The sequence below is a fragment of the Copadichromis virginalis genome, linkage group LG16 (assembly GCF_057382275.1).
Source record: "Copadichromis virginalis isolate Kocher_CV1m ecotype Utaka linkage group LG16, C_Virginalis_male_GT1.1, whole genome shotgun sequence".
NCBI lineage: Eukaryota > Metazoa > Chordata > Actinopteri > Cichliformes > Cichlidae > Copadichromis > Copadichromis virginalis.
In genome coordinates, this window is record NC_140633.1 from 24,461,401 (window position 1) to 24,481,581 (window position 20,181).

The window sequence follows — 20,181 nt, forward strand, 5'->3', positions numbered from 1 at the left end:
TACATACTCAGGAATCACAAATAGCCATTGATTTTTTTTCCTGTCTCCCTCTCCATCCAGTGTTTCTGGTGGTATTGAGCTTGGATTAAATGGTCTCCTGAGCCTTTAAAGGGACATTGATTCTTCTAATTAATTGTGCACTGTGCAGAACCAGAATGCATAAACCTGTCCGTATTAGCACTTCAAGTCAATTATTTTGAGTTTGCCGGGAAGGAGAACAAACACTTACTGTACACAAAAGAAATGTTAGAACTTATTTTGTTTCCTTGAGAAGTTTTATAGTGCTGTAATCAAAGACTTATTAACATTTTGTGCTTGTGCACATGAAACTGAAATGGGCAGAAGAGAGGATTAGCACTCAGTGGGAATTCAGGCACCCCTCAAACAAAACATGCGTGCACTTGTGTGTGCGTGCGTGCGCCTGTGCAGGCGTGTGTGTGTGAGTGTGTATGCATGTGTAGATGAAGATTTGCAAGTGTAATTTTAGTTCAAGTTAAATCTTTTCTAATATTATTTAAATTATAAAGAGTTTTTAATCTGCTCGAGTTCATCCACATGACAGACTAGCTATTTCTTAGCATACAGCTTACAATCTTTTATATTATTTTAATGATTCTTTTTATTTTTTTAACCCCACAGGCAGCTGGTAAATACAGACAGCAGGGAAGAAACTACATCGTCGAGGATGGAGACATCATCTTTTTTAAATTCAACGCGCCGAACGCACCAAAGAAAAAGTGACGCAAGAACAATGCGTTTGTTTGCACAACTGACTGTCTTGTTGCCTTATATCTGGCCACTTTTACACTTTTTGTTTTCCATGCTGTAGGACTGAATCCCCCACTCGTGTGCCAAGGCACAGGTTCAGTAAACTCTGACAGCTTTGCTATTTAAGATCAGGATCGGCCCCCACTCCAAATTGTAGCAGCATTTGAAGGAGCATATTACTCTCCAGATACTTCATTAATCTCCATCACGGGTGCCAGCACTGACACAGCTGACAGCGGGGACAATGCCACCTGCTCCTCTCCCCCTTCTGCAGATAATGCATGTTTTACAGTAGCCCAGATGTCTACACTCAATAAAACATTTGACAAAACCAATCTGTGTGTGTTTTGGGATGTCTGTATTGAGTAGGAAGCTGCATGGGGATAGTGATAGCGGTCCTGCCGACCGCTGATTAGAGAATTAAAAGACACAGCTGACACTGACTGTAGCATAGAGGGGACAATTATAATTAAATCTGTTAACTGAAGCTGATTTTGGAAGGGCACATGCTGGATGCAGGTGTCTTGGCCAAAAGAAATGGTCACTTTAAATGATTATTTGCAAAGAGACTGAGTTAACCTTTCATTTATCATTTTTATGACATTATTGTATGATATTATACATGTGCTCTCTTTCACTATGCCACCAGCTTTTTGACTCTGTCCCTAAAAAAAACAAAAAAACAAAAAAAACAAAAAAAAAAAATAAGAATAGCACATTTTTTATGTTTAAAGTTTCCTACTCCCATCCTTGAACAACAAATACACATCTGCACACACACACAAAAATCCAAGAAATATTCATACAAGCCATATTTTTACAAAAATAAAAATAAAAACTCCAGCTTTTAGTATATTCTGTATGGTATGAAAATAGAAGTTGATACAATCCACAAGCAAACCAGAAAACGATTCCTGTTGTCTGAAGTAGTGTTTTTCTCACCCCCTATACTTTGTGTGTAAGTGTTTGTGAAGCGTTTATGCTGATGGAATTGTATGGCTGCAGCCGCAGTGCTCCAAAGTAAGATTGTATTCTCCGTGGGAGTCCGAACAAAGAGCTGCAGATCAGCAGTGCTTTGCTGAATATCTTGTAACCATTAAGACTGCGGAGAAAAAAATGGCTTTTTGATGGGAACAAAAAGATTGAATAAAAATGGTCATTTTTCAGAAAGAGTATTGCATATCCAAGTTTTTTGGATGGGATGTTTTATGGAGTGGAGCCTGTGCTCGCACTACAAAGCATAGTGTTTGTCATGGAAATAAGGTGGATTATAGTTTTCAGAGTTTGAGATCAGTGGCAAAATATAGGATAGTGTTTATTGTGGTTACTTAGAAAGAATGATGGATGACAACATGTGTATCAAATAACATTAAGCTTATTTTTCTTGGTAGCTTTACCATTAACCAGTGGTTTTAATCACTGAAATTTCTTGCAGCAGACCAAGAATGTTATTGCTACCAACACTTAGAGCTCTCGCGTACAGTATATGCTTTTACGACGGACTGCTTTGAGTTGACTGGTTTCTAAGTGAAACCATACAAATCCTCTGGAGAGCACAATGGGGGCTTGAGACTAAACTGTTTTTGCATTCTTCTCGGGGTGGTATTGGTGTTGGCCAACCTAAACCCAACACAGAAGATTATTCATCTGCTGCAGTTTTGAGGCTCGGGGATTGATGAGTTGTTCCCAGCGGTCTGGGTCATGGAGTATTTTGTTTTTCATAAAGTGACAATAAATTATTTCAGGGCAAGTAATAAAGCTATTTAGAATCATGCAGATGCAGTATAGGAACAAAACACCAGACCGAAAAAGTCCTCAACATGCTGTTTCAGGATTTGATACCAATAATTTTGCTGTCACAGAAGAAGCAAGGATTCATGAATTATAAAGTCATTGGGTGTCCTGACATCATGGAACACATTATAAAATATATATATATGCACAACCTCACAGTTAATAGCAAAAACAAACGCGTGTTAAAGTATCCGTAAACATTACCGGGTGACATAGGTAGGACTGTAAAAACTGCCCGGCAGGGCTCATGAAACGAGCCCAGAAATGTGACAGAATCTCTGCTGGTACAAATGTGCCGTCAGCACCATCAATCAAGTGGTGCCACTCTGCCCCGAGGCAAACCACAGTGGCATCAAACCAAGAAGGACACAGAGTGGAAAGCTCACTTTAAAACACACACCCAACAAAACAGACTGCGGCCTGCTGCTGTAAATCACACGGACACCAAAGAGCTTTTAAGATTTTTTTATTTACTTTTTTTAAACGGAATGTGTGAGTTATAACAAATAAACATATAAATAACTATGGCATTTTTCAGAGCAGTAACTACACACAAGGGATCGTGTTGGGAAATTCAATGGTTATTATAAACATGCTGTATCATATTATTACTGTGAGGAAATTATCTCTATTTTGGATAACAATAAAAATGTTGCCATGTTGTAATTGCTGCTATTGTGTGACTTCTCTGTGTGCCAAATGCCGTACGCTGAATGGAGGTAATACGGAAGCAGGATTGGACTTTAAGGGGGGAAAAAAAGTTTACATTCACATATGATACTTCATGCAAGCGTTTCCTCTCCTTCATGTTGAACTACCATGCTTTGATTTATTGCTCCCACAGTCAGGGTGATAAAACATTGTCCAACGTAGTGCTGAGTGAAAAGAATGCCATAAACAGCTGAGAGGAAGCTTAGAAAAGAGTATTTAAATCATAACCTCTGGAATTTAGTTTCTCTTTTTCTTTATTGTTGCCACATCACAAATCTCCTTTCTGTGCCATCATGGTCGCAGTCTTAATAACAAGTTAGGTGTTTAAACTATCACACAAAATGCAGCAAACCATCATTTAAACAATAAACGGCTACATCGTCTATGTAATGTCCAAGAAACGACTCCTGTGCATCTTCCCACCTTTACTGTTACGTGCTGCTCTAACTGCTGTGCATATATACTGGCCTCTTAATTACACACACCTGCAAAATCTATTGCAATTCAGAGCACCAGCTCTGAAACTATAATTACTAATAGTTTAAAATCCATAATTATAATCTTATAGTTGATATATAAAGGTGACAAGTAAAGGTGTTGCACTGGACTAGGTGTTTTGTGTCCTCTATTTTGTCATTACTGAGCATAATGCCAGGCATCATTTACTATGCAAAAATATGGAACTGCATTACAATTAATTGTGTAGCTGTAACTGTGGCCACCGAGTTTAACCTCCTGAGATGTTGTGTCCTCATATGGAAACGCTGCATTTTGGCTTTTCTGCTACTTATACTTCATTCTTCTCAATAAAATGTTTTTACTCTGTTAAACAATGGTGACTTTTCGGTTATGCTGTCAGGTTGAATCTACTCCACAATGACACATAATGTGTATCTGAGAAACTTATACCACGTTGCTGCACTCTGTGCTGCACCCTTGCTCCGCTGTTTACCGCACTGCTGGTTGTCTAGCTGCTGTTTATGTTTGTAAATGTATGTCTTTTCATACTTTCCACCTTTGTGCCTGCTGGTCGTTGTTTAACCTTTGCTTTTGTGCCATGCAATCTACTATCAAAGAACCGTCTATCCTTATATGTTTAAATAAAATTCATAGGTTCGATTGTGATCCCGAATGGGAAATGCATCCACACATCCTCTGTGTTGACAGGATGTTGAACTTCCACAATAAGAATATCATAAAAAGTTTTCTAGTAGCTACGTTTGACCTCAGCCCTCATTGTATAAAGCGCCTCTGACAAAGAACGGTATGATTGTTCCTGTCTCAGGTGCTTCATAGTTGTGTCTGACACACATTTGATATTCCATCCACACTTCTTCATTCTGCACCAGTTTCAATTTTTTCTCTCTGGACCCATTTACAGTGCCCCCAGTAGGGCAGTTTCTCTCCGTGGGGTCACTCTCTCTTGGACTGGCCTTCATGAAAACAACTGTCAATATGTTAATACGAAACACTCAGAGCCATTGTGGACTCACTCAGTTATCTTTCTTATTTCTACTATGTGCCACATAAGCAATGTCCACTCCTAGAAGCTGCTGCAGAGAAGTTTTTGCATTGCAACAGACTGCTTTGCTTTTATAGACTTTCAACTATAATTTCATAGAGTTTATTAATAAAACATTGCATTTGCATAGTATTTTAAAGGTCCTAGTTAAAAGGTCATTTCTGCCCATGCTACACTGAACTTTTACAGACAAAATGAAACGTCCACTGGGTAACTGCTCTGCAGATTTCAGATTCATCTCATGAGGTGCATACAAGATCTGTCAATACAATCTAATTTCCTTTGTTTGTAGCTATGGCTCTAGAGAATACTCACAGGTTTAAAGACAAACACAAGAGCAGTAACCTGCCTCTTGTAGGCCACTGCATCCACCAGAGTGTTGCATTTGTGTTGTTTTTAGGATATTTGACTCTTCCCTTTAACTTCGAGGTCTGTAGAAATTGTTGATACGTTTCCAAGGACTCCTGGAGTAAGACAGACGTAGCTGCAAGGTTTTTCTAAAGCTGTTTCCATTGGCCTGTGTTTACCTGACATTTGGATTGACAGCAGAGTGATTGGAAATATCCACCATTCACTGCCGTGAGCTCCTGAGTGCACGGAAAGTGCTTTTGTAGTCTGGCTGTAATGGGCCAAGTTTGAATTGAAGGTTGGGAGAAATAGCCTCACTGCAGTCGCGCACTGTGAGGAACTGACACACCACAAATAATACTGAGAAGTGGGGTCCTGATAGCATCACAGCCACAGAGCAGATACAATAGCATGCAGACTCTCATTTCAATGCACTTTCACAATGTTGTAATACGCACAATCAGACGGAGGGGAAGAAATCCAGTCAAATACAACCTCAGATTCTGTCTCAAATGTGTTTTATCCCCAAGTAAATGACACAAAAACTTCCTATTTCCATATGCATCGTGGGAGAATTCAGAATCGGAATTTCACATATCATCGCCTTAAAGAGTAGAGTAAATCTCTTCCCTAAATTTTAAAATATGTATAAGCTAATCTAGCATTCTGACTCAGTACAAACCATCAGTTGTATTAGTTCAGTCCCAGCAGGCCACTAACTGAGTTTTTAGTCAAAATCCACCCTTTTGTTACTTTGCATGATGAGAAATTAAAAACCTTGTACACACAAAAATATTATATTCCTAAGTTATGGCACCAGCAAAGATAATAGTGGTTTGGTCGATTAAATTAGAGTCACTTTTTGATTGATTAACATTTTGATACTTGTGTTGTTCATCTTTTATTTCCATGGGTCCTTATATGTGTGTATGTGCATAAATGTGTGAGCAGGGAAATATTTGTCTGTGTGCTTTGCTGACTGATTTTAACTGCATCTTACTGTTTTTTATCTGCCCGGAAACTGCAGATGGAAATTAACTGGTAGCTAAATCGGATACAAACCATGCGATTCGTGTATTTTGTACATGGTCGCTGAAACTAATGAAAAGAAACCCAAACACCTGATATTTGCATTAGCTCGATTGCTTCTAAATGTGTGACTTCACAGCAGCCATCTCTAATGTTTTCTTGCAAAATGGTAGGCTGATCTGCAGGACCTGTGGTCCCATGATCTGTGACAAATGACAGAACATTAGCCACATTGGGACGTAACAAATATGGTTTTAGTACACCCTTTTTAAGCAACTTTATAAAATCTTCCTTCTTTAACAGGGAGAGGAATATTGCAAGTTTCACTTCACTACATTTGTCAAACAGTTGTAGTTACTTTTCAGATTACAGTTTGTAATATTTTATCTGTGTCCCATTTCTTTTTAATAAGAGGTGAACTTGCTGGTGTGTTTCCGGTCATTGTCCTGTTGCATAACCCAAGTGTATTGTACTTCATGGCACAAACTGATGGTTGGAAATTCTCCTTCCGGATTTTCTGGTAGAGAGCAAAATTCATGGTTCCATCAATTACGACAAGTGTTCCAGGTCCTGAAACTGCAAAGCAGCCCCAGACCATCGTATTACCACCACCGTGTGTGACTGCTTTTTACGGAACCGTAGAGCTGCCACCCAGGCAATAGAAAAATACAGCTATATCACAATATAACTTGAAAACTTTATTGTTCTAACAATATACTTTTCATGTTAGTACAATATACTTTTCACATTTGAACAACATAATATCACGTATTACAATGTACATAATTATCACGTTATAACAAAAAAAACTTTCACGTTCTTACAATATAAATATAATATTACATGAATGTGATAATTATGTCAATTGTAATAACGTGATTTTATGTTGTTGAAACGTGAAAAGTATATGGTTAGAACAATAAACTTTTCGCGTTATAACGTGATATAGCTCTATTTTTCTTTTGCCTGGGTGGCAGCTCTACGCTTCCGTAGCTTTTATCAAATGCTATGTTAGATTTACGCCATGTGTAACAGGACACAAACCTTCCAAAAATGTCAACTTTTGTAATGTCAGTCCCTAGAATATGTTCCCAAAATTGCCTTGAGGAGCATCAAGATGTTTTTTTGGCAAATGTGAAACAAGTCTTCGTGGTTTTCTCCTTGAAACTTTCAGATAAATACCATTTTTGCCCAGTCTCCCTCTTATTGTTGAACACTGAAGTTGACCTGACTCAGGCAAGTCAGGTTTGCTGTCCTTCAGATGTTGTTCTAGGTTCTTTTGTGACCTCCTGTATGAGTCACCAATGCGATTTTAGAGTAATTTCCTGGAAAGGTTCACCACTGTTCCAAGGTTTCTGAGTTTGTGGATAGTGGTTGTAACCGTGGTTCTCAAGAGTCGCAAAGTCTTAGGCTTTGCATAGATGTCAATTACTTTGTTTAGATTGCGGCATGGTGTGTTGCTTTTTTGAGATATTTTTGCCTACTACTCACAGTACTTAAAGTAAAGGATATGAATACTCACTATTGATCACTGATGAACAGGTGATCTGGTGGAGAACAGCTGTAGGTGGCAGACAGAGCTCTTGAACTATAGTTAAGATCATACAGAGAGCGTGACTGCCATGCTTTGGACTAAAACAGGGTTAACAACAATGTAAATACAACCCTCAGTGCCACCAACACAGTCCAGCTGAAAATGCATACCAAACAGGAAAAGAAGCCAACAAAGGATGACTGACGTGTCGGCTGACAAATAATAACAAGGTAAAACAAACCAGCAGCCAATCATTTTATGTGGAACGGCGGGATTTCCTGTATGTGACGCAAATGCTCCCAGTCAACAGCGGAGGCCCCACCCTTTGTGTTACCTACCGCCCGTCAATCAAAATAGAAAAAATCAGACACTTATCACTAATTTCCACGCGTATACAATCGGTGTAATCTGTTGATCATGTCCGGTGGCTTGTGACTATCAAGACTCTCCGTTTTAGGACAAGTCACGCAATGACTGGTACGTAATATCCATTATTTTTCACCCACGCATGCTAACGAGCTATCTCGGGCATCCTCTGGCTAAATTAGCTCGCTAGCAGGCTAGTGGGGATTCTCGATGGTGATAGTGCTAATCATCGCCGGCTAAGTTGGCAGCAGCGGCTAACGCAGGGCTCGATAGCTTAGCTGTCTAGATTAGCTTGTGTAGGACACATCACTGTTTAGCCTTCATTTAACTAATCAGTGCTACAGCCCCGTTAAATGGAGGTTTGTGATATTAGTAACAGCGGATGTAGTTGTCGGTTTAGTGGCTAACTGTACTTTAACGTGGGTGTGAGTCACAGGTTTGTTTAGCTAACGTTAGCTTCGGCTGTTCCCACAGTAAATGTTTTTCACTTCACAGCCCCAGAACAGCCAATGAAAGCGGATGATATGGCTGCCTTAGACGTGGACAGCAGTAAGAGCGACTTTTTGCAGCAGGAGGAAGGCAGGGGCAATCAGGTAAGATTTTTCTACTGTATCGTGGTTCTCGTCATAGGTCTTGCCTGCGGTTTTAGTAACAAGAGAGTTTGCATTACATATTTGAAACCAGGTGGGGGTTATTATTGTACCCTGATTTGAACTTCTCAAGCAACACTTCCTCCCAAGCTGCTTACAAATCCCGCCTCCTTCGCTAGATTTGATGGGACAGACTCCATTCAGACCCAAGCCTTATTTTTTAGGTGGTGTCCACGGTTTTGTCTGAGGGGCACTGAACAAGACAGCCATTTAACCAGTACATTCACTTCTTAGCATCAGTCACATTTTCTGTGCGGTTCAGACTGATGTCCACACACTTTATTCCTTTTAAACCTGCCCCTTTTGAGCCAGAGACTTGGTCATCACCCTTCGACCTGCTAGACATGCTGACCCAACCTACACTGAGGTTGGGTCACTATATTCAGAGGTGGACAGCAGTACTGTCTGATGTAGTGAGCCAGCACCTCTGCTATATCTGATTCTATTTTAGCAGAAGGAAAGGTTTTGGTCACACCTGAGCAAAACTGTTGGTTGGACAGTAAATAAGCAGGTTCGGGTTACTTCATTTGTCCTCTTAGGTAGATTTGGTCGGCAGTAGTCAGTTACCCATCCCTACATGTGTATTTTCAATACAAACAACAGATAATCGTAGAAAAGATTAGGGGGGGAAAATTTGTATCAAAGCTATGATTTGTTTATGTGACTAATAGCTGCTGGAACAAAGCTGCTCTTTAGGCCTGAAACCTTCGTCTAGAAGGAGGAAACTGAAACACGATATGCAAAGGGTGCAAGTCGTTGAGTAAAACTAAACCAACCAACCAGCGTAACCATCGTGTGTACTGGGATGTTGGGTTCAGCTGTGGCTCACCAATCAGGCTCTTAGACCATTTAACAGTTTGAGTTCTTTACGACTCAATATCCAAACCATAGCATCAGGGTACGGGCTAAAACAGAGCCAATAAAAGCACAATCAAATTATGGTTTTATCGTTGTGGAAGTGAGCAAGCCATCTCAAACATGACAGGCTCTGGTGCCCTTTTTTACAAACAGCTCCACCATTTGCTTCAAAGTCCAGCTTTGAATCAATAAACAGACATTTGTTTGACGTATTTGTAGTTATAAACTGAATTAAGTAAACTAAATACTCCCTAATTCACAATGGGTCACGCCACTTGTTTTATTTGACAGGGATTTGTTTTGGTTTGGTTTAGACCTATGCCCTTCCTGATTCCTGAAAAGGATTTGTACCCATTTTACCCATGGCTCACTGATATATCATGGCAGGTTCATAGTCTATAGTATAATATTGCAATGTACACAGTCAGACAGAGGAAACTGATACCAATTCTGTGTCAATGTCTTTTATTCGCAAAGTTAATAATACAAAAACATCTTATTCCCATATTCATCATGGGAGAATTCAACATCAGGATTTTACTTATCATTACCTTGATGAGCAGAGTCAATCTCTTTTTCCTGCTCCATGTAAGCCATCAGTTATACTAATGCTAACTCAGTTTTTATTCCATTTCATGCCTTTTGTTATTTTTCCAAGCTGAAAAATAAATTCCACGATTCCTGAGTTTTGATATAAGAACTGGTACTGGGGAAGATGATGTTGGTTTGGTGTATTAAATGGCAAAATAATTATCTGCTTAATAATTTTAAACATAAGATACACTGGCAACATCTGCACATTTATTAAAACAATTGATCAACATGACAAATAAAGGGACATGAGATGTATTTAGTTAGATAATATTTTTAATTCATAAATGAGCTCGAGCAGTGGCAGATTATCTAAAAGGCTATTTTAATACCTCTCCTTTTACTGTAGCCTAATGTAAGGGTAGTTTGATCACATTTAGCATAATGGTTGTCTTTTTGTAAGTCATTGCAAATTCACCTTCACAGCCCAAGGTCAAGTTAAAGTGTTTAGGAAACAAGGTTTGTTTTTTTAAACTATTCCTGTGTTAAACTAAGGTTGACTATAGCTTCTGTTTTACAACGGGATAAAGACAGGCCGTCCATTTTTCAATGTAGTTTTCAGTCTCTCATCTTAGCCTGTTGTTTTACACTTTAATCTGTTGTTAATGAAACTTCAACATCAATCAATCAGAGAAAAAGCTCTCCAACACCTTAAGATGAGCTGATAGACATTAGTTTTAATAAGCTTTAGTGTTTTAATTTTTCTGTAAATGTCTGTTTAATTTACTTCCATCACTCGGTCAGGATTTCAGGTTCTTGTTTTGTTAGGTCAGTACTGAAGACTTAACTGAAATAGACATACAAGCCTGCATGTATTTTTGTTGCTCAATTTCATTTATTCTTTGATGATATCAGTATGAGCTCTGAAATTTGTGTCTGTGAAGTAAGTTTGCAGTTTTTGTTTTTCATATTTTCATAAGAGAAAGTTGTTTCGCTATGTTCGGTTTCTGTTTCTAGCTGGTCCGAGGTTATTGATGTATTATGCATAGTATTGCTCAATATTTCTTTTATTAAAAACAAATGTGACCAAAACACTGCTGAGAATCAGCCATGTCTGCTTGAAGCAAGGCGTGCACCAATTCCATGCATTCACTTTAAAAACAAATCCAGCAGAGACAATGTATTATAAATACAACCTCAGCTCGTTACAGCTCGGATGAGAAAATCTCATATAAGAGATGTTTGATGCAGTCAACACAAACAACGACATGCCCATTCACTCAATTGAACTGTAGTGGAAAAACCTGGCGTGGATCAAACAATGAAATAAGACAACCAAGTACAGTTAGGTGTAGGGATGGGTATTGATAAGATTTTAACGATTCCGATTCCATTTTCGATTCTGTTTAATGATTCGATTCTTTATTGATTCTCTTATCGATTCTTCTTTTTAAAAAAGGAGAACACTAAAGTCGATTAGCTTAGAACTGTGTTTTATATCTTCTCTTTGAACAAGATAGAAATTTCGGAGTAACATGGCCTTACAAACCCAACAGTGAGATCTTAAGAGATCCACAGCCTACGGCTCTTCAATGGGGTGTCACAGGGTCCCCAGGAAAAAAAATGTAAATGTAAAATAATAAAATAAATATTCTCCTGTAGCAATAACAAAGTTTAACATAAATTATTCTGTAGCAATTACACAAGAATATCCAGTAATGTCCCTGCCTACAATTAAACACATTCACTTACCAAAGTGAAATCGGGGCATCTGCTGTGGCAAATGGGTGCAAACCTTTGACCACAAACTTAGTCACTGCTCGGTGACATTCGTCTATCCTGGCCTGAAAGGAGACGCTACCGGTAGACTGCAGCGAGAACTGCCAGCATCTGAGCCAGCCAGACTCTGTCTGTCTCATCATGGTCACCTAAATGCACAGTAATGGCAGGTTTTGTAATAAGGCAGATCGCGCTAACATAATATGCACTGTTAGTTGATTATTTACCTGCCGCATTAACGGGAGAGGACGTGCAGAGGACGTGTTGCCACTGCTGCTGGGTTGAGATTCACGAGTCCGGAGCGGAATTAAAAACACGACATTCATTTATGGTCATCGCGTGTTTTGTGAGCAAATGCTTTTGCATATTCGTAGTGTTTCCTCCCTTAAATGAAATATCTACTTTGCAAGTATTGCAAGTTGCCCTGTTGTCATCCGTTCTCGTAAAGTATAACCAAACTTTTGAGCATTTGAGCCGCTTACGCACCGTGTTTCCGGCCAGGTAAGCGACGCTCCGCAACGTGGTGACGTCATTCGGGGCGACTGGAATCGATAAGAGAATCGTTTGCAAAAATGGCAAATAATTCCAAGGAATTGAAACAGTGAGAACCGGTTCTCAACAAGAACCGGGTTTCGATACCCATCCCTAGTTAGGTGTGTTGTCCATATAGCATCGATGCAGGACACTGATAACATTGGGTAGATTGACTAGCGCTTGCATCTTCGAGGTTTGTGGTTCGACTCTCCTAGTCAGCTGTGGCGTTTGCGTGTTCTCCCTGTGCCTGTGTGGGTTTCCTACACATGTGTCAGCTTCAGTCTTCTTAGGTAATCAGTGATTCTAAATTGGCGGTGGATGTGAGGGAAATAAAGTGCTTGAAGTGTTGTATGAATGTAGAGAGCTTTGAGTGGTCACTAAGACTAGAAAAGTAATAGTTAGATGCCAGTATATCATCTATTATTGGAGTCAATGCTACAGTGCTAATAAAAGACAAAGGGAATCAGCTTAGTTACATTAGCATGAATAGGAATGGCAGACAGACCTCTAAATTTCAGCCAAACAAAAGAATTTTGGTCATTTAGCAAATGCAGGTTTTTATTTTCATACAGTCATCTTTGTACCTTAAAAGATGAATATAACTAGAGTTCTGAATCTACTTTTTAAATGTGTTTTATTTTATGTGATTTGTTTTCTTTCTCAGATCTCACATCCATCTACGCAGCTTACTGGGACAGAGAAATGGGAGGTGTTAACCCCCACAACAGCAGCAAAAGATGAGTCTGGAATAGTACAGATCCAAAGTCAAGGGATATTAACGTCAAATGGGCAGTATGTTCTTCCTATCCAGAACTTACAGGGTCAGCCAATCTTTGTGACGTCAGGAACGGACGACTCCTCTGCCAATTCAGTGCCTAACATTCAGTACCAAGTAATTCCTCAGATTCAAACAGCAGATGGACAGCTGAGCTTCTCCACGGCCAGTGTGGAAGGACCAACCCTGACTCAGGATGCTACGGGACACATTCAGATCTTGCCTGATGGTAGCCAGAGTCTCAGTGTGACATCAACTGCAAACATCCTTAACAACAACCAGAACCTCATTTCACAGACTGCTAACATCCAGCAGATCCAGGGGGTTTCTATTGGCAGCTCCACCTTCAACAACCAGGGCCAGGTTGTTACTAATGTGCCTGTGGGTTTGCCCGGGAACATTACCTTTGTTCCTGTTAACAGCGTAGACTTGGACTCCCTTGGCTTGTCTGGTGCTCAAACTATAGCAACAGGGGTCACTGCTGATGGCCAGCTAATTATGACAAGTCAGCCTGTGGATGGCTCTGAGAGTCTGGCTAAGACAGATGACCACCTCTCACAGACACTACCAGTAAATGACTCGAATGCAAATCCTGAGATATTTGTGCCAACGTCTTCCTCTCTACACGTTACAGCAAGCGAAGCAGGTCTGCTAACCCAGAACACTTCATTACCATCAGTGGCTACGGAGCAAGCCAACTCAAGTTCTGGTCTCCAAGAAGGCTTCGTCCAGCAAAATCAGGAGCTAAATGTCCATGCGTCATCAGCTCAGCCAATCATCCAGCTGCAGCAGGTTCCTGTTCAGACCACCAACGGACAGGTGGTGCAGTCAGTGGCGGCAGGTGGGCAGAGTCTGCAAAATGTGCAACTGATCAACCCGGGAACCTTCATCATCCAAGCTCAGACAGTTACGCCATCAGGTCAGATACAGTGGCAGACCTTTCAAGTGCAAGGAGTGCAGAACCTCCAGAATCTCCAGCTGCCCACCACACCGCCCCAGCAGATAACTCTTGCTCCAGTCCAGACCCTGTCCCTGGGTAACATCAGCACAGGACAGATCCCCAACCTGCAGACAGTCACAGTCAATTCAGTGGCCCAGCAGGAAGGAGACACCGATCACCCTGCAGGTATAGTAGCTCTTCATATTGTCACAATACACTCGGGAGAAGAAAGATTTTGACCAATTTGTCCTTTTGTGGCATCTGTACATGTACCTTATTGGTATTTATCTCCTTTTTATGTTAGCTTAAATGCATCTTTTCAGAGTGGGACAAATTAGACCTTTGCTGTTGTTATTAGTGCGTGAACTTTTTTGCTCTCTGACAATTTTTAATGTAGTCGAACCCACCTACGAGTAAAGGTCTAATCAGCAATGGAACTTAAAACACATGTTAGACTGTCCGAGGCTCTTTTTAAAGGTTTTAAAGTCAAAATGCTCTTTCATTATTTTACATCCCATAATTATATTCTAATTCTCTTTAAGTTTCTTGCATATTTACTTTTAAATCTAGCCCGTTTAGCAGCTTCCAGAAAGGTCTTCCATGTGCAAATTACTTGTAAATTGCTATAATGTATTCAGTTACTAATTATACTAATGCAATGAAGGTCAGTGGAATTTGTTCTTGGTGCTTGGAGTAGACAATCCAGTGACGTCTTTGTATTTGTTTTACTTATTTATTCATAATATATTTATATAATAATCCATGTAACTTTTAGATTATGAGTTGTTGCTTAAAAGCACACTTGGAAATATCAACGTTGGTAATGGCTGGATTCCATTTAGATGCTTTTGTTTCAAGATCCTAAAGTTGTGCACGTGAAACATCGTCGTGTTTATGGGGACACAGGAATAACATTAAACAATTACACCAGTGCGTTTTCTCCAATGACTGCTCTGGTCCATATTGACATGATAGCATCCAACAGTTTCGGCAGATTTCACATCATAATGTGAATTTTCCATTCCCAGAGGTGCTGTATTGGGCTGAGATCTGGTGACTTGTGTAGGACATTTGAGTACCAAGAGCTCATTGTCATGTTCAAGAAACCGGTTTGAGATTAGCAAATTATCCTGGACGTAGTCAGCAAAAATCCTCCTGTAGGGTGTGTTGTTTAAACAATGCTCAGTTGGTACAACGTGGCCCAAAGTGTGCCAAGAAAATATGGCCCACACCATTACACCAGCAGCAGCAGCCTGAACTTTTAATACAAGGCGGTCTGCATGCCTAAATGCACTGATTTGCCCCCATGTGTTTCCATTAAAGAGCAGTTAAACAGGTGGACCTAATAAAGTGGCCAGTGAACGTAGTCTGCTTAGTCTCATCAACACTCATTGTTTACGTCCTCAAAACGTCTTTGTGTTTCAACTTTATATGTAATTATTGCTGTCATAACATTGTGATGAAATTTCTGATTGTAGCAAAGTCCATCCACCCATTTTCTGTCACTCATGTGGGCCAAAAAGTCCACAGGGTACGCTTAATTAGTCATCAGAATTCTCACTGATACATTAAGTCTGCTGCCTTGCTGTCAATCACACACAGTTACAAAGCAGCTCTCACTGTTCAGGCTTTTTGGCCAGTTATAACTGAAGACTGTTAATATTAATTTTTAGATATTCAGATCAAGGAAGAGCCAGACTCTGGAGAATGGCAGCTTAGCACTGATTCTACCCTGAACACGAGCGATCTGTCCCACCTCCGAGTCAGACTGGTGGATGAGGAGGATCAGCTTGGCCAAGAGGGCAAGAGGCTGCGCAGAGTGGCATGTACCTGCCCTAATTGCAGAGAGTCGGGTGGCAGGTGAGTAATCTTGACCTTTGTTTCTTTTGTTTCTCTCATCTATGTATCAGTATCTTTAATGTCAGTGCCTGTGTTTCGCAGAGGATCTAGCATGGGGAAAAAGAAGCAGCACATCTGCCACATCGCGGGCTGTGGGAAAGTATACGGAAAGACATCGCACCTGCGAGCACACCTGCGCTGGCATTCAGGGGAGCGACCTTTTGTTTGCAGCTGGATGTTCTGTGGGAAGAGGTTCACACGCAGCGATGAGCTGCAGAGGCACAGGAGAACACACACAGGTGCCCTTTTTTTTGCTCCCTTGATGTTTGCACATCAGGAAAACATCCATAAAATCAGTAAAATGTGTTAATTTGTGCCCTGCAAAGCGTGAGTCACCTAAGAAATAACAGCGTTTGTCCCCCTCTGGATTTAAAATGTCAGGTTTGCGTATGTATGTACATATATGTGCTTGTGTGTGTAGATATATATGTATGTATATGTATGTGTGTCTGTTACTTGTAGTTATTACTGCCTGTTACCTGTGGTAATGCAATTTATAATTTATATATTCTGTATTCAGTTATGAAGGCTCTAATTGTTGGTTGCGAGCTGCCGCTTAGATGCTTGTATCTGCCCGGGGCTGTTGATGGGTCTGTATGCAATGATGGGCGTAGCTGCGGGAAGTTTATTGTTTTTTTTTGTTGATGAGTGAGTATAGGGGTGGGATTTAATAAGTTTTCTTCGTCCCACTCCTTTTTCAGGCAAGTTTTGTTTTTTGTTTTGTGTATTTTATGTTCAATATAGGTATTTGTTGTGCCTGAAAATGAATTAAAATAAAAAAATAAAAAAATAAAAAAGGTTAGGATTGAAGACCATTGTGAGAAAAACACACATAGCTAGATTCACTGGCTTGGAGGGAATCTTAAAATGTGCTTTAAACAGTTTGTCCTGCAGTTGAAGGATCTGTTAACAACAGTGAAACTTTACAACAATAGTGAGCTGAATGTTTATTGTTTTGATTTTTAGTCATGATTCATGAAATGCAGGAAGTATGAGTGTATGTATGAGAATTCCAGATAAATCTACTGCCACAACGTTAATGGCAGGACAGACCTTTGATAGCAATATCACCACTTGGTCATACTGTTATCTTTGCATATCGCTGGCAGAGCGAGGCCTCTGACAAGACGGGCTAAAGTAGCCTTTTATTACGCTGTCAGCTGCAGGATATGAACAGTTAGCATTCACAGTTAACATTTCAAGAGGATGTTCGATGATTGTAGGCTTCTAATTGGTAATAATTGTAATCAGCTGTATAGCGTCAATTTGTCATTTCTGTCAGTGACAGACTGGCTTTAGGAAACTAATTCAGATTAAACATTGGACCCAGGTCATACAGCGTTCAGTAACAGCACACAATAAAACTATTAAGAATGTGCATGTCGCTGGCAGTTCTGCCTTTTGTTATTTTTGTGTGTTCCATCTATTCATGGATCAATCAATTTGAACTTTGCTTGGCACTTTTTTTTTTAACTTCTTGTGATCTGGTGATAGACGACATGCTTAACCCTCTCCAAATGAATTCAGCATCAAACTATCTTTGAAACTGTTTCCTCTCTCTCTCTCTGGCAGGAGAGAAGAAGTTTGTCTGCCCAGAATGTTCCAAGCGCTTCATGCGGAGCGACCACCTGGCGAAGCACATTAAAACTCATCAGAACAAAAAAGGCGTGAACTCTGGCAGCGCCGTGGTGGCCTCGATGGAATCCGCAGGGTCCTCAGACAGTATCATCACCACGGCAGGCGCCACCCTCATCCTCACCAACATCCAGCAGGGCTCCAGCAACGCCCAGGACATCCTAGCCAACGCAGAGATCCCACTCCAGCTCGTCGCCACAGTAGCGGCCAGCGAAGTCATGGAGTGATTTACACTCCGCTTATGAACTTCTGCGACCTCCCTCATACTGTATACTCCTACCTGCATTTTTATTCACGTTTTGAAGGAAAAAACTAAAATTATAAATATATAAATATATATATTTTAACACAGAAATAGTCAGTCCGTGTCCATCCTCAGCGCATACTGAGAGAAAACAAGCAAAGGTGGAAAAAGACATTGCAGTAAACACACAAGGAAATGCCTTATTTTGTACAATATTGTGTAGTTGAAAAATGTAGGATTCCACTTTCTTTTAAAATTTACTTATTTGTTAATAATGTGATTTTCATGAAAATGATTGGTAAGTTGAGCAGTTTCTTCTCTCCTCACCTTTTGTTGATGGTGTATTTTGATGATGTCCTTCATAATAGGCAAGCCCCCCCCCCCCCCAATATTCCTGTGTGCAAAGACTAAATCTCACAGCAGAGCTAATTTTATCCAGCTGAAACAAAGTTATTGTTTATGCCCATGCAAATTTTACATTTTTTAAATTATTATTGTTATTATTATGCATTCTTGTTTCCTTCCAGTCTGCTTGCAAAGCCCTCCTTCCTCCCTTTTTAATGAGTTTCCTTAAGCCTGCTACATTTTTCAGGTGAAAATGGAAAAACAATCAAATTTTTTTGTATTTTAATTCCTCTTAACATTTACTCTTGATATGATACACATTATTTGCATATGAAATATTTTGACTGAAGAGCCATTTATATTGGGCTTTACATAAACGACGCGTTTGCGCCATTGAAGGTTCAGAACATTTCAAATGGCTCCATTATATGTAATTCATGTGTTTTTTGGGGGGGTTTGTAGAAAAAAGGAAAAAAAATCCTTTTTGGAGGATTTCCAAATGAAAATATGTTGTAATATTAAGAAAAAAAAGCCATTTTTCTGGAGGTAATTGCCAAATTGAAAACCAAACTCAGGGTGACTCGTGACTGTGTGATGTAAGTAAAGGTAAATTACCCCTGTAGCTTCTCGGGCCATAGCGGGATGTTGTGGGAACATTTGTTTTTGTTTTTGATGGACGGAAAAGCTGAGGCCAATGAAGCTGTCATCATGTTACCTATTTGATCCTATCATGTCAGCTGTGCTTTATATTATAATTTCTCTTTTCATAGCACCCACCTGTTCATGTTAGGAAGTTTTCACCAGGATCTGGCTCTATCGGTCCTATCGCGCACTTGAAAAATGTCTGTATTACTAAAAAGTGGTACTCTTTTAAACGTCACTGCTCTCAACACTTTAATCTTGTTCAGATTTTGTATAAAAATATTTTGTATGTTTCCCAGCAAACTGTCTGTTATACCCACTGTCAGTAAATGTGCATTGCTTTTTTTTTTTTCTTCTCGTGTTGTATTTCTTTATCTGCATGTTACATTCCCCTGTAGTGGGTTATCCATTTATGTCTCTTATTTCTTTCTTCTACTGCCACCTCCCAAACTGCTTAACTATTAAATTGAATACACATACACACTGAACATTAAATTTACTTGTTTCATATTTATTCTTTAGTTTTTTCCCCTATTTTGAGACCTTCCTCTTCAAGAGAGATTAAAATGCCATCTGAGTCAAATAGCAAGAAACGCATGAAGAAGAATCTTCATATTCTGTGCTAAACACTGAAGGTTTATCCTCACTCCAGTCTTCTGTATAAATATGTCAATATAGCATCAATATAAATGTTTCTGTTATACTTGAATGCTCTTTATTTTTTGATTTCTTCATTTTTTTTAATGTATCTTGGTTGTACCATGTCTGCTGTCTGAGGGCAGTTTGATATTTAATACTAAAACGACTAAACGTGAGACCAGTTTGATTTTTTTTCTTTTTTCTTTTCCCCCAAAGACGCCTCAGCTCATTGCAAAGCGCATACTGTGGGTTAGTAGTCCAGTAGATGTCACTACAGCCAAGGGATGAGGACGGGAGGTACGTTTGACCCCTTGACCTTCCCCGTGTAGCTGCAGCTAAGATGAAGACAGAAGTCTCCGAGGCCAATGAGAAGTGCAGACCCCACAATTAACCGCAAGTTAATGTCACACAGAAATGTCAGGAACATATTCTGCTGCTGGAGAACCAACTGCTGTCTCGTGACTTTGAACAAACCCTGCAGAGAGGCACGAGACGTAACAGCTGCTCTGCCTCCGACTTCAAAATGTGCACGCCATTTCCTGACCTGACACGTGCCGCATCACTATCTTTAACTCGTCCACTAAATGGGACATTTTGCTAATTAGGTAGTGTTTCTATTTTGTTCTATAACATTAGAC

The 20,181-nt window shown here is 39.9% G+C and overlaps 2 protein-coding genes across 2 annotated transcripts in view; both read left to right on the top strand.

Moving 5' to 3' along the window:
* The window catches only part of LOC146690852 (obg-like ATPase 1), a 46,363-nt gene extending 45,554 nt beyond the window's left edge, over window positions 1–809 (top strand). The window contains exon 11 of the mRNA XM_085433976.1: window positions 640–809. Coding sequence (XP_085290102.1) covers window positions 640–741 — 102 coding nt within the window. The 3' untranslated portion in view covers window positions 742–809. The remainder of the gene's footprint in view (window positions 1–639) is intronic.
* Window positions 810–8,010: 7,201 nt separating this feature from the next.
* Window positions 8,011–19,719, top strand: sp3a (sp3a transcription factor). The gene is made up of 6 exons (XM_085433977.1): window positions 8,011–8,183; window positions 8,568–8,665; window positions 13,089–14,325; window positions 15,813–15,999; window positions 16,081–16,277; window positions 17,611–19,719. The coding sequence occupies exons 1-6, from the start codon at window positions 8,177–8,179 to the stop codon at window positions 17,898–17,900; spliced, it is 2,016 nt and encodes a 671-aa protein (XP_085290103.1). The 5' UTR covers window positions 8,011–8,176; the 3' UTR covers window positions 17,901–19,719.
* The last annotated feature ends 462 nt before the right edge of the window (window positions 19,720–20,181 follow it).

Excerpts from the sequence above, each read along its gene's own strand:
- sp3a (XM_085433977.1), top strand. Across the intron at positions 8,666-13,088 it reads AGGAAGGCAGGGGCAATCAG|ATCTCACATCCATCTACGCA; the intron begins GTAAGATTTTTC and ends TTTCTTTCTCAG. Across the intron at positions 16,278-17,610 it reads GCACAGGAGAACACACACAG|GAGAGAAGAAGTTTGTCTGC; the intron begins GTGCCCTTTTTT and ends TCTCTCTGGCAG.